The sequence below is a fragment of the Peromyscus maniculatus genome, chromosome 3 (assembly GCF_049852395.1).
Source record: "Peromyscus maniculatus bairdii isolate BWxNUB_F1_BW_parent chromosome 3, HU_Pman_BW_mat_3.1, whole genome shotgun sequence".
In the NCBI taxonomy this organism is placed as follows: Eukaryota; Metazoa; Chordata; class Mammalia; order Rodentia; family Cricetidae; genus Peromyscus; species Peromyscus maniculatus.
In genome coordinates, this window is record NC_134854.1 from 25,536,244 (window position 1) to 25,551,666 (window position 15,423).

At 40.2% G+C, this 15,423-nt stretch overlaps 1 protein-coding gene across 1 annotated transcript in view; it reads left to right on the forward strand.

Annotated features, from left to right (window-relative positions):
• The first annotated feature begins 13,658 nt into the window (after nucleotides 1-13,658).
• Fam237b (family with sequence similarity 237 member B) overlaps nucleotides 13,659-15,423 on the forward strand; it is a 1,826-nt gene continuing 61 nt past the window's right edge. Inside the window, exons 1-2 of the mRNA XM_042274630.2 lie at nucleotides 13,659-13,770; nucleotides 14,936-15,423. The exon at nucleotides 14,936-15,423 is cut by the window's right edge and continues 61 nt beyond it. Coding sequence (XP_042130564.1) covers nucleotides 14,937-15,356 — 420 coding nt within the window. The 5' untranslated portion in view covers nucleotides 13,659-13,770; nucleotide 14,936 and the 3' untranslated portion in view covers nucleotides 15,357-15,423. The remainder of the gene's footprint in view (nucleotides 13,771-14,935) is intronic.

The window sequence follows — 15,423 nt, forward strand, 5'->3', positions numbered from 1 at the left end:
TTCCCAGCACCCACATGGTGCCTCACAACCACCTGTAATGAGATCTGGCTCCCTCTTCTGGCCTGCAGGGACACATGCAGGCAGAACACTGTATACATACATAATAAATAAATCTTTAAAAGAAAGAAAGAAAATGCATAAATGCATAGTATGGAAACCACTACTAGATTCTTCCACTGTTCCTGGACTTGGAAACTGTCATTGTCATTGAACCTGTAACAGTTGGGTGTTTTGTTTATTTGGTTTTTGCTTCTTGGTGTTTTTTTTTTAAATCTCTGTAGATTAATCATAAATATTAACCCAAATATCAGATGTTAGTTTCCATAGATTTACTTACCTTTTATTAATCAGAGTATTCATTTGCTACTATTAGACTTTTCCTGTTAAGTCTAAAAAAATGCTACCATTTGAATTATGTCAGAATGTTTAACCTAATGCATGCATTTTTCTGTTTGTTTTTGATTATTGAATGCAAGCTCATTCTCTTTTCCCATAACTTACCCAGAAAATGATAACAATAATGAAATATAAATAAGAAATTGATATTTAAAATGTCTTACATGTTCAAAGTGCATTCTGATTACTGCAGTCCTTTACCCTCTCTTACCTACTTCCCACCCCACTTCCCTTTCTCTTTCCCTCAGTCATGTCTCCTCATCATGATCCTTTGAGAGCCATTGAGTTTAATCAGAATTGTCTGTGACAAAGGCTTTGCAACTATGTATTGAGCCTGATAGACTCTTTGTGGGTGAAGTATTAATCTAATTAATCATTATCAATAAAAAAAAACCAGGAGTCAAATATCAGAGTAAAAACCTGAAAGATCAGAGAAGCAGGGGAGCAGCCTCCAGTTGCTTTCTACCTCTTCCATTCCTCCATCCAAAAGGGCCAAGCCCTTCCCTGTGCCCTGCTTTACTACTTCCTGTATGCTATCTGTCCTTAATCCTCCAAACCTCTATGGTCAGCTAATGGCTAGCTCTGCTCTCTCACTCCAGGCAAGCTTTATTTGTCAGAACACAATCAAAATATCACATAACACATGGGTACACACTGAAGTCAATGACAGAATTCATCATCAGTAGTCTCAATAGTTCAAGGAGGCATAGAGCCATGCAAGCCCCCCTTTCTGATTCATGATTGAGTAATAGACCCAGTCTTGTATAGGCCCATTGCAAGCAGTCACAGCAGCTTTGAGGTCATGTTTGCAATGGTTCTGCCATGCCCAGAAGACATCTCATAGTCCTTCCTCCATCTTCCAGCTCTTACGTTCTTCCTATGCCTCTTCTGCTATGATTCTTGAGCCTAAGAGTAGGTGGTATAAATGTTCTGTTTGGAGCTGAGCATTCAACAGTCACTTCTCAGCACCTTGAGCAGCCATGAGTCTGCATTCACTGCAGTTCCCTGCAAAGAGAGACTTCTCTGATTATGGCTGGGAGTAGTATTTACCTATGAGTTCTAAACATAGATATTTAGGAGACAGTTTGATGCCACGGGAGTTTAGCTTAACAATAGCAGCAAGTTTGCTTCTAAGACCACTACAGCTATGGATTCTGACTGAGTTTGAACTACCATTTTGCAAAGTTTTACAGTTTACAAGAAAATTGAAATGATAGTCCAAATTTGCCTAGCATGTCCTAATGAATATATTAGGTCATCATCAAAATGGGAAAAACATTAGGCTGGACATAGTGGTGCATGCCTGTAATCCCAGCACTTGGGAGGCTAACACTGGAGGATTAGGCTACATAATGAATTCAAGGCTTTCCCAAACTGTATAATGAGACCCCGTCTCAAAAAGCAAAGAACAAGGAGCTGGAGAAATGACTCAGCCGTTGAGAGCACTGGCTGCTCTTCAGTTCCCAGTACTCACATGACAGCTTACAACCAACCACATGTCATTCCAAAGGACCTGACCCCCTTTTCTGGCCTCTGTGGGTATTGAGCACATGTAGTGCACAGATGTACATGCAGGCAAAACATCCATATGCATAAAATAAAAATAAATGAATCTTTGAAAAATAGTATGGGTACAGTATCATCAATTAAACTTCCAACTTTTTGTTTGTCTGGAGTCAGTTTCTTGAGTCTGCTAGACAAGCACAACACTATTCAGCTACATCCTAACTCTAAGTACAAACTTTACTTGCTTTGACCTTTATCTGTTTCAGGTTCAATTACTGGACATGTTGCATTTAATCTAACACTTGAGTGTGGATACATTTAAAACATAAAAGGGACAAATATAATTAAGAAATCTTGTATACATTGCTTAATTTTATTAGCCAATTGAAATTTAAGTTGTTTAACTTGGTTCTCAAATTTGTAGATTGCCTCTACCAATTTTCTGTTGTTTTCCTACCCACTCTAAATTTGATTCCCACCATTTGTCTATAATGCTTTGGGTTATACTTGTACAAGTGGACCTAACAAGGTTTATGCGGCTCAGGCCTTGGGCTCAGTAGGAACTGAATGTTTTCTGTTGGTTGCTAATTTATTTTTTTAAAAAAGAGAGAGAGAATCACTACAGTGCTGACTCTTACAGCATACAAATTGCTTTATCTTTCAGACCTGCCAAAGTAACGTAGTAAATAACCTCTGTTGTATGCTATTCAATTGTGACCCTGAGAAATACTGTAAATTGGGGGTTTGAAATTTTAATATGAAATCATTTCAATCCTTGAGCACTGGAATTAAAGGCATTCATCAACAACACCCAACATATAATTCTTCTATATATATATATTATATATAATATATATATAGAGAATATTTATTTTATATTCTTTTTTTTTTTTTTCGTTTTTTGAGACAGGGTTTCTCTGTGTAGCTTTGCGCCTTTCCTGGAACTCACTTAGTAGCCCAGGCTGGCCTTGAACTCACAGAGATCCACCTGGCTCTGCCTCCCAAGTGCTGGGATTAAAGGCGTGTGCCACCACCGCCCGGCTCTTTTATATAATTCTTAATAAAAAAAAAATTGAGTACAAACCCTAGTCTGTAACAAAGCATGGAGGAAAACTCCACAGAATTTTGAAATTAAGCCTGTGTGTCAGCCTCCCAGCCCAACAGAGTGCTGGAAAGTTGCTAATGACTCTAGCAGGGACCAAGAATTGAGCAACAGAAAGTATGTGCCTCTGTTTAGTAAAGGATAAGTGATTTGTAGAAGGCAATGAACAGAAGGGAGATTTATAGCCAATCTTTGTGATACTTTTTCATTCACTAAGCCACAACCCAGAAGACTTGATTGAAAATCCCTGTCTCCTACTGTTCATTTAAATCCATTTTTGGTGGAGGGTTTTCTCTGCCACTGAATTTGAGCTCTACGATTTTCTGCTCTCTTTCAGATGATGATCACTCCAAAGACTTTTTTAGACCACAGAGATGATGTGGACTTAAGACACTGTAAGGGGGGCAGGAAGGGAGAGAACAAGGGAATCTGTGGCTATTATGTAGAACTGAATAGTATTGTAAAATTAAAAAAAAAGACACTGTAGATTCAGAAGCGGCATTGGTTCTCCCACTCCATTTTGCCAACAGGAGCAGATCAGGGCAGCTCAACAGCCACTGGATCCAGCTCAGTCCACCCAGAGGCTGAGAAGCTAACCATTCAAGACCCACTCACTAAGAAGGTTGGAGATTCTGCTGATCGTTTGAAAACACACCTTCCATAAATCCTCCTTTGACACACTACTTTCTCATGTCATATTTTTTCAGGTATATTATGTGAACAAAATAATATTTTCTTGACTCTGGCTTTAGAGGGGGAACAGCTCTGAAGATCTACAGCTCTTACTTGTCTTAGACTCACATTTCATTCTGAATCTTGATTAAGTTCTGGGTGTTTGGGTTGTAGTTACATTTGTTATTGTTTATCATCATCATCATCATCATCATCATCATCATCATCATCATCATCATCTCAACCCTGAGTTGCTTTCTGTTGCATCCAGGATCTCACTTCTGGTCAGATTTGTAGACACCTTGTTCTACATAAATCATTAAAATTAAAAAGTATTGGCTCTCAATAATAATCAATAATAGTTTAAAGGTACATCCTGACCTCTCCTTAGCTAGCCCTGGTACAAACATATTAACATCAGCTTCAGAACAATACAAATTTGAACCAAGGGAAGAAAGACAGGAAAGATATGAAAATTTATATTTGAGTTTGTCACTGTTAGACTAGATTTGAGTTTCTGGAATTTGCAAATGTTGAGGCTAAGTCTCTCATGGGTGGTGGGTATTTTGAGAGCTTGTCCCATCCCTGGGGCTTCTCAGCTCTGCTAATTTAGTGGACAGACAGGCATTTGACTGGATTTAGACCACCTCTGCTCTGCCAACCTGTTGAATGATATCTGCCAAAACCCAATCACTTTTTCTCTTTTGATGGCCTAAATAGACTGAAGCCAAAGTAAATTTTATCCCATACCCAGCCTCCAGGCCATGAAACATTTCTTACCACACAAATTTAGAAGAAGAGGGCAAACTCAAAGCACTGAAAACTCTCTCCTTCAAACTAAGAGGTGAGCCAATCTCTTTGCCTCTTGGTTCTCTGGACATGCCACTATGGGGGGGGGGGTAGGGAGACACTAAGATCTTTCAATAGATTTGATGGGGATGCTTCTCCACCTAAAGGAGCATGAAGAAATCAAGTCCACCTCAACCTCCACAGCTTGAGGAGTGGAGGACCTCAGAGGCTTAAGACTGTTGCGATCACTTACAAATCTCAGATTGAGTTTCACACATCATTTTAATTTGAAACATCTACTTAGAAGCTCCACTTGGTGTGTCATCTGGAATTTGTCATTCAGTAACTGAGAAATTTCTTGTTTGGGAAAATGTGAAATTAGAGGCTAGAATTAAGTTGTATTAAATACACATTATTTTTTTTTTGCTTCTCTGCGATATAAAAAACTTATCATTTATCTTTTCTTAATAATTTAGTATGGCAGCCAGGCGGTGGTGGCGCACGCCTTTAATCCCAGCACTCGGGAGGCAGAGGCAGGCGAATCTCCGTGAGTTCGAGGCCAGCCTGGGCTACCAAGTGAGTTCCAGGAAAAGGCGCAAAGCTACACAGAGAAACCCTGTCTCGAAAAACCAAAAAAAAAAAAAAAAAAAAAAATTTAGTATGGCAAGAAGCTAGAAAAGGTATTAAAATAATATGTATTCAGAAATATTTTCCAGCTCCCTTTTCTTCTGAATTGGAAATGAAGCAATAACCCTTCAAATAAACTCCAATGGTTGGTCTCACAATGTCATAGCTGCCCCCTCATCTGCTGTTGATGCAGCAGTATCAAGAATGACTATACCTACTCATCAATGAAGTCAAGTCTCGCAGAAATATCTTCAAATGTTATTAATGTCAATCCTGCTAGGCCAAAATCCTGAAAGAAAATCCTCTCACAGATGAAAGATGGTTGTTTATTCATCAAAGAAGCAATGCTGGGTTATTAGCTAAAGGAGCCTCTTAAGAGAGGATGAGCTACATAGTACACAGTGGCTACTTAGAGTTCACAGAGGTGAAAAACCAATAGCCACATCAGTTTCACGTTGTTTCATCCAAAGATACTGAAATGCTACAATAAGAAACCAAAGATTACATACAAAACACACTGCCAGACTAGATATAAAAGGCTATGGCAGAAATAGACTTAGATAGGACATAAAATTGAGTAATCTTGAATTCTTTTATTTTTCGTAGTTACAAAGAATTGCCACTGAATCAAAGCTATGATTCATCTAACCCAGCACTTTATTAGAATGGTAGCCGGACATGGGTGGGACCCGAGGACATCATGTTAACTTGAACACACAAGGCACAGAAAGACAAGTACCACATTCCTCACTGAATTATGGAACTTAAAATCTGACTGCATAAAAGTAGAGTGAAGAACAAATGTCCTTTTTAGGAAGTCCTAGAAGTTGGAAAGGGCTGAGAGGGTAGGGGTACTGAGAAGGTAGGTAATAGGTACCAAAACACGGAAGAATAACGTGCTTTTAATGGTATAATTGGATGACATAGAGTCTACAACAATTAATTACAATTTATATGTTGTTATTTAATAAAAATCCAATGTTTAATTTTATGCTTACTTTCCTATAATAATAAAAACAAATAAAAAGGGCTGAAGAGATGGCTCAGGGTTTAAGAGGACTGGCTGTTCTTGCATAGGGCCTGGGTTTGATTTCCAGCACCTGCATGGTGCCTCACAATTATTTGTAACTTCATTTCAAGGGATCCAACTCTTTCTCCTTGTGTCTGTGAGCACCAGTCACACATGTGTTCACACATACACATGCAGGCAAACCACCTGTGCACATAAAATTAAAAAACAAAAGTTAAAATTAAAAAAAAATTAACAAAAGGAGAAATGCACAAGAGAAGACATTAATTCTGCTTAGCTTCCTTTTCGAAGCTAACTTTCAGATCTAGCCAAAAACGTTAAAAAATGTGCATGTTCCCCATCTATGTGCCATGGAAGTCTACACACAAATCTCTCATGCCATTTATGGGCATCCAAAAGATCCACATAAGTTCAAGAATCACAAGGGATCTAACCACAGGACCACCATAATGACTAATCTTGGTTGTCAACTTGACTGCACCTGGAATCAACCAAATCTCAAGTTGCTGGACACTTCTGTGAGGGCCTTTCTTCATCATACTGTTTGCAGTAGATCCATCCTGAATGTGGGCGGCACCTTCTGGCGGCAGTCCGCACTAAAGGACAGGGAAGAAGCAAACCTCTTCTTTTTCCTGCTTGCCTTTGCTCTTGTTAGCAAGTTCATCTATCCTGTTTCTGTGGCAGTCCTTCCTTGATATTAGAACCAGCTTCTTTGGGCTGAAAGTAGATTGAAAACCAGCAGCTCTCCAGGCTTTAATGAGATGTTCAGCCTTGTTGACAAAGCAGCTACCAGGTTCTTGGCTTCTCCAGTGTGAAGCAACCACTGTTGGACTACCCAGATCATATCAAGTAAGGCAGTCTGATCAGTCTCCTCATTCTATCAATTCTGTTCCTTTAGAGAACCATGACTACCACATGAGGCAATTATACTGTACAATGCTTATGTCTTTAATGTTTCAATTGTTATGTCCTAATCAAATTGCCTCTTCTTTCCTTCCCTTTCTTAAATAATTACAGTGTTTTATACTAATGATCTTCTTCCTCCTCCTCCTTTTCCTTTCCCTTTTTCTCCTCCTCTTCCTCCCCTTTTCATCTTCCTCCTCCTTTTGAAGGAGGAACTGAAAATCTTTTCTTACCTCTGTCCTGAACTTTTTCTTGTATCTCAGAGTCACTATTCTGTTCATCATCCTCTCCTATGTTCCTGGAAAAATAGTGCTGTTTCTTCCCTCAATTATCAGACAAGGAACATTTTCTGTCTCTACAGAGTCCTTATTTGTTTCAGCCTCATTTCCTGCTCTCTATACCAGCAAGGTCATTGAATTACACTTTGATAAATGCACTGTAATTAAGGATTAACAGAGGGAATTGGAGGTGTGGATATTTAAAATTAATGTCTTTCATTATGATGAGTCAGAAAGTCAATGACTTGAAATAGTATTCTTTTTGTAGGTATTCGGCACGATTCTGCAGAAGCATGTGCCTGCTGTGTGTGGAGCGCTCTTCTGGATGCTGTGGGGAGTGATGATGACAATATTTCCTGGGGAAGTGTGCTATGTAAAGCAGAATCAGGATGAACACAAGCATGGCAACATTGCAAATGAGTGGAAGAGAGGAAACAGGGGGACACATGAGTAGGCTATTGTCTTGATTAAATCAGAAACTCTTTATAGGCAGCACTCAGATTCTGAAGTGCTCAAGGACTAAGGCTGCTGAGACGCTGAGAATTCCCAGCACAGCAATAGAAATCAGCTAGAAATACCTGAGTGGTCTTTATGGCTTATGACAATCACTAGAAAATTTGTAATACGTGTGCTTTTTGGTAAATGATCTTGAGGGGAAACAACACATAGTAATGTGCAAATAAATGGCACAGAGAGTGGAGTCAGGACTAAAGCAACCAAGAGGAAGGCAGGGATACTTTTGATCTAATTTGGAGATGAAGTGTGGGAACACTGGAAATGGCTTGGGGACAGAATAATCATGATGGGACCATGAGGAATACTTTACTTCTGGTAAAAAGCATTTTAGTAAAACTAATTCTTGGAAAGCATACTTGCTTATAGGGATTTTTTTTAAAAAAAAAAGTACTCTAAAAAGATTTGTGTGTGTGTGTGTGTGTGTGTGTGTGTGTGTGTGTGTGTGTGTGTACCCATAGAGACAGGAAGAAGGCACTGGATTCCTTAGAGTTGAAATTACAGGCCATTGTGAGCCTAACATCGGAGCTGGGAACAGAAAACTCCAGGCCTTCAGAAGAACAGCAACTGCCCTTAATTGCTGATCCTTCTCTCCAGCTCCTAGAGGGTTATTTTTTTTTTTTTATTAGAATGGTCAATGAGATGGATGGTACATTTGGTAGTACATTTGGCTTTCTAATTAATCAACTGTAAAGTTTAAACTTGTGAAGGCACTTATTATGTGCTCCCCCTTTTTGAGAGAGAGAGGATCTCACTATGTAGCTCGTGATAACCTATAAGTACCGATTCTTTTGCCTCAGTTTCCCTAGTGTTGGGATTACAGATGCACATTCCAAAACCAGTCTTCACAGTCATTTCAGGAATTTGTGCTTTTGAGTCTTGTCTCTGTACTCCCTTTTTGCCGGATCATTTGTAGCCAATTCTCCCCGTGCTAGGAGAATTTCTAAAACGTTTGGCCTCCCAGCAATCTGACAGGTCAATTGCATCCTATTGTTCTCTCCTGGAGACTGTCCAAAGGTCTTAATCTTCTTCCTTCATTGATCCAGGTTCCAGTTTGTGGGTCCTAGAGTTGAGCACAGTGCCCCCTAATCATCTAAACTGTCTGTTGCCAATGTACATCTTCTGGCAGCAACTCATGTTCCATCAAAAGAAAATCATCTCAAATCTAATTATATTTCTAGGTAATTTTCAGACACTGCAGAAGACCAAGGAGCAGCTCTCATACAGCTTATCAATTCACCATTTTTACCGGCTGCCTTCTCTTCCCTCCTCCATGTTCGCCAGTGTCGCCCGAGGCAGGTATGTTGAAAGAGCTTCCTTTCTCTCCATTTCCTGTAAGCGTAGCCAGCCGCCAAGGATTCTCTTCCTACCTTGGAAATATGGCATCCGTAATACTGTCCTATACAGTTTTTGACAAAAAATGTAATTAACATATACAATTAGGATCCATAAACATAAAGATACTACAAGGGACCCAGTACTGCTAGTTTGCAAATCGACACAATAATAAACTGACCCTTAAGAACATTTAAAAATGTTTTAGATTTATTTATTTTAGGTATTTTGCCTGCATGTATTTAAGTGTGTCATATACATGCCTGGTACCCATGGAATAAGTTAAAGGCATTGGATACCCTGGAACTGGAGTTACAGCTAGCTCTGGGCTACAATGTGTGAGCTGGAACTTGAACCCAGGTCCTCTAGAAGTGTTCTTTTCCACTAGCCTCAGGTTAGTGCATCTCTTAACCCTCATCACTATCCAGAGAAATTTCCCATTTCTCTCATATATCCAAACTCAATCACATTCCTGAAACATGTCACCATTAAATTGTTTGTACCACTTACAAGTATTTACAAAAAAGTTTAATTTTGTATGTCTCTGAACTTTGTAAAAATGATGTCTTCTGTGATTTTGCCCTTCTGAAATACTGCATACAGAGAAAAATCTAGTGTGTGTGTGTGTGTGTGTGTGTGTGTGTGTGTGTGTGTGTGTGTGGCTGCTACCTATTGTTCTCACTGATGAATAATATCTCACATTGTTGAATAGTCTGCAGTTATTTTTATATTAATGGTCATTTTTATTGTTTCCATGTCTAATGCTACACATTCCATTGTCCCCATTCACAAGAGTTCCTTCAAGATCTATTCCTGGGAATGTAAAGATGTACTGAAAGTTATGTGTACCTAAAAACCTTTGAAAACACCACCTGGAAACCTACTACTGTGGAAGCTTACACACACACACACACACACACACACACACACACACACACACACACGTTTAAATGGAGTTACTGTGTAATGGGGGGGACAATGCCTCCCTCAGACACTGTAGGCTACCAGATAAACCTTTTAGTGGTATGGGTTGCCTCTTTTTGAGTTGCTGACCAGGGAGGCCCCATCGATCCCCCAAGTATTACAAGCTATTGCTCTTGGTTACCTTCCAGACCTTGATGGTAAGATCCTGTTGCTGAGGATCCCTCATACCCGAGTCACAGGACATGGGGAAACCATGCTGGCACCAACCTGAAACTTGATCCTTACTGGCTAACTTTCATAGTGCTTGAAGATGCTATGCAAGCTAGCTACTCGGGAGAAAAATAATCAAGTTTTCTCCATCTGTGAACCCTGTGAGCTACAATAAAGACTGTCGTGGTCTTTAGTGTCCTGGTCCATAGCCACTGGTGCAAGAGTAGCATGGACATTAGGGGAGTAACCAACCGCTTTCTGGTTGGCTTTAACGCCCACTCCAGAAGGCAGAACTCAGTCTTGATACTGTTAACTGGGCGGAAAACATGAGGTTGGCTAGGCCCTAGGCCCTAGGGGAGAACCTAGTGCTATTAGCTTGCCAAATGGACATACAGAATGTTTGAAGTTCTCAAAAGAATAAAAGATTTTGTGTTTGTTATGACTTATAGTGCCAATTGTGGTCTAATTATACAATTTACAGCATTCTTATGTAAAAGTGCTGCTGTGCCATGAAGTGGGTTAAATGTGTGAACTTGACCATGAGTTGTCCAGGCATTTGGTAAACGTTTTTGGGTGAGTTTGTGAATTTGATTTAGAGTGACAAAATGGTTTGAAATGGCAAACTGAATAAAGCAGATTACCTTACTGTTGCAATCTGTTGAGCAAGTATCATCCAATCCTGAGGGCCTGAGAAAACAAAAAGGCCGAGAAAGGGCGAGTTTTCTCTTCCTAATCTTGTGGGATGGGTTGTTAGTTCTCTTCTAGCCTTCAGGCCTTTGGACTCAGACTAGAACTGTACCAACAGTTCTCCTCAACCTCTAGCTCTATACTGCACGAGTCACTTATTTACATTATATCTTTATCTGTGTGTGGGTGAGAGAGCCAGTGCACCTTTCTATGAAATACCATTTATGTATAAATATAATTGTCCTCTTGGTTCTAGTTCTTTGGAGAACTGTAATATACTTGCTGTGCTCACCATCACTTGATATTCTAAGACTTATTACGTGTTTTATTCCATAGGTATTAGTTAATATCTCATCGTAGTTTTAATTTGTACTTGCTTGCTCTCTCGTGCCATTATGAATATGCTTATGTGTTCGTTATTTTGTGTTGTCTGAGAAATGTCTCTTTCAGACCTCAAATTTCAAACTGGTCAATGGTGGCACAAGCCTTTAATCCCAGCACTAAGGAGGCAGAAGCAGGCGGATCCCTGAGTTTGAGGCCAGCCTAGTCTACAGAGCAAGCTCCAGGACAGCCAGAGTTGTTACTCAAAGAAACCCTGTCTCAAAAACAAAAACCAAAAACCAAAACCAAATGAACAAACAAAAATTGACCTCAGATCTCTATTGGGACATTTATCTTATTCTTGTGGATTTCACAGAAAGTTCTTATAGTTTGGCTCCTAATCACAATTCCCTTGTGGTTATATGTGCTGAAGCACCTTATCCTTTATAATTAAGGGGCTGCTATTGGGAATTGAACCCAGGGCCTCAGGCATGGTAGGTAGGCATTCTAAACTCCAACCCAAGCCCTATTTTTTAAATATATTTGTTATAACTTTGAGTAGCATAACAGTAATTTTAAATTAGTCAAATATTATTTTTCTTTTATCTTTACCATTAAAACTCTTTCCCAACTTCAAATCATAAAGATGTTCTTAAGTCTAAAAGTTATGAAATTCCTTTGTTTTACATTCCAATTTTTAATAATCCTGGGATTGAGTTTAGTGATAGTATAAGGAGGTGATCTAAATTCAATTTTATTCTCTATGGATAACCAAGTCCCAGCTTCATTTATTAAAAAAAAATCCACTGTTTTCATATATTTTTGTAATGCTTTATACTTCAAGTATTTTATAGTGGTATAAGGGGAGTGAAACCATTGAGAAAAGGAACTGAAAAGAAATATATCAACTGTTGCCTGCCTCTGTATATTTTACAGCTTTTCTATAAAGAGTTTGCAATATTTGCATTCGGGTACAGTATTTTTTGGAAAATTATTTTTTAACAAAGATATAGGATTTTTCATGATTACTTAATAGAAATAATAGCTAATTCCTTTTAGAAGAAATGATTGAGTGGCTAACATTAATTGAATAGTACAAAAAAGAAAAGTACAAAAAATGACTTCCTTAAGGTAGTGTGTGTGTGTGTGTGTGTGTGTGTGTGTGTGTGTGTGTGTGTGTACAGAATCATGTGAAATTGGACAGCAGCTTTGATGAGTGGGAGAATTTCATAGACGAGTACAAAGTTCAAATTTCAGATGAGGTGTTATATTGGTAACTTTTCATCTGCCTACTATGAGAGCCCATGAATAATTGTGACTGAGATACCTAAAACACTGGAGAAGCATATTGGTGTGAGATGGATTCATATGTGTCCTACAAAATCTGAGTAACAAATCGTCCCTTTTTCTCAACTCTGTTTTTCGCAGGAGCTGGTCCTGGAGGGGAGCCAGACAGAACACAGGAAGGATTTAAGGTCAAGATATGAGGTATATGGTTAACCATGCTAAAACTCCACTCATGTGAGGAGGAGACCAAGAAAGAACTACTAGTAGCAATTACTTGATGGAGGAATCCTTTTTAGTGTAGAGGGAGGGATAGTGAATTAGGGATGTTGGATTCATCTCCATCTTAGCTCAAGAAGCCGCAAGGCAAAGAGACGTGTCTAAATTTAGGGAAGAAGAGGTAAACCAGGGCTTTGGTTTGATTTTCTGTCCCATGCATCTTACCACTGCCATTGAGTTTGAGCATAGGAAACAGGCATAACACCCATGATTGTCCTAACGATGAGCCAAGGCTGGACCATAGGCAATAATACCACAGGCATACCATATAAGAGACTACTGAAGGCTACAGAAAACCATTCCCAGAGTTAAACTGTGCATTTAGGTACAGGCGAGGTAACGCTTGAGTTTGTGGACAGGTTAGTGTTAATAATTTAAATGGTGATAAGCTGGAGGTTAAACCCCATCGGGGAGGGTTAGGATTTTTAATAGGTCTCCAGCCTTAAGAGAATTTTCCTGTGGACACAGGCGCGGTCGCTGGGTGCCTAGGGAAGAGAAGATAGCTGTGGGTGATGACTGCTACCGCCAACAGAATGAGGGAGCCAGGAAGAAAGGACAGACGTGATCACGATGAAGCCAAGCCTGGATAGGCTGTAGCAGGAGGAGCGGCGGGGTTCGGGGACCCCTCGAGGGGGCGTGGCCATGCGCTCTGGGCTTGCTCTGTCCCTAGAAAAGGAGCGCGGTCCTGCTAGGCTGTCTCCAGAGAGGCGCCGGCAACACAGCCTCGGGCTCAGAGCAAAGGGTCCCCGCTCCCAACCCCTGCCACCCCGGGTCTTGCAACATCGTCTCCACCTTCCTCCTGCGTCCTGGGGTGGGACGTCCTGAGCTTGCACAGACAACCCGGGTCCCCCAGCCAGGAGCCTGCACGGACACCTCCCGTCTGACCCCGAGCCGGAGGCGCACATCCACCGAAGGTACTCGGTTCCCCGGTTCCCGGGAGGGGTCACTCTTCTGCGTCCCATCAAGGCGGCCATAGGTGGAAAGGGCGTTGGTCGGGAAACTAACCAATTGAGAGAGAAAAAAAAGTCTTGGAGCCCACCCCTCACATCCTTTTAGACTGTCACCTGCCACTGCCAGTTGGCTCTACATGCAATCTGCACAGTTTCCGACCGTGTAAAACGACCGGAATATTGTTTAAATTTCTTTCTTCCTTAAAAAGAAGAATTTAGTTTCTTTTAAAAGAGAGGAGGAGAAAGTCAGTATGCAGAAAGGAGATGAGTCTTGGGTTCTGGGTTCCGGATTCTTCACCCCATCCGTCTGAGCTGGCTGTTGAGGTGGTGGTGTGTATTTAGAGTGCCCTCAGTCTGAACGAACATCTATGTGGCAATCTATTGGCAAGTTAGTCCTTGATCTTTACCCATGTGTTCTAGGTCGATTTGCTGAAGAACCAACCGACAGGGAAACTTTGTAGAGAAGCCACTAGAACATTGCACTATTTGCTGACTGTTACTGACCCTGAACTCGTTTGTACCCACCTTATCTTCCTGCTTTTCTATGGATATATCTTCATCTCTAAACTAATCCTGAAGAACCTAAGAAAAGCCAGGATCCACAGGACAGGGGTGCTTAACAAATATTTTTCAGTGAAGAACAAAACAAAACAAAAAACAGGAATACTTGAGATATCCAGTGCCTTTAGGGGAGTAGATTTCTAATAATTCAATTAAAACCCAACAAAACCTCTCATTACTCATGTAGAATGAGTTGCACTTTAATCCTCTTGGACAGGGAGACAGGAGACCACATCGCTGAGAAGTGCACTAATCTGTACAGGGAAGAGGGTACACATGCTTCTCAGGTTTCCTAAAGCTGCAAAGGCCCATGGTGAAATGAACATCACATCTTCACAAACATACACTAGATTTAAGTGACTCCCAAGGACACTTGCTTGTCAAGCCAGAATCATAATATCCTTTCAAAGGAAGGTCTGAGAGTCAGCAACTCAGAGGAAGGCCAACAAATATACATTCAATTAGACCATAAAACATATTTTTAATTTTCTAAGGTTAAATTGATCACTAAGTATTGAATACTTTTCTTTCTTTTTTCTTTTTAAACTTCTCTTTTTTCTCTATATAGGATGGGTTCTGCTGCAAGGAGATGGGTCTACCTTCCCCTGGGCTGCATCATGCTGTTCAATCTCACAAATGCTGACTTTGAATTTCAAAAGGGAGTGCTAGCCAGCATCAGTCCGGGCATCACAGAAGATGTAGATCTGCAGTGCTGGAACACATGCTCTCTGACACTGATAGACCTCAAGGAACTCAAGATAGAGCACAACGTGGATGCCTTCTGGAATTTCATGTTGTTCTTGCAAAAATCTCAGCGGCCTGGGCATTACAGCATCTTTTTAAACATAGCCCAAGACTTCTGGGATATGTACATAGACTGTTTGCTTTCAAGGTCTCACGGAATGGGCAGAAGACAGGTGGTATCTTCCAAGTATAATTTTCCACAGAAAATGACAAGAGGTGATTTGAAGGTATACCTACGGAAGTAGTGATGTGGCTTTATTAAAAATTTGATATTTAGTCCTTCTGATTATTTCAGGCTTATCAAATAAGCTA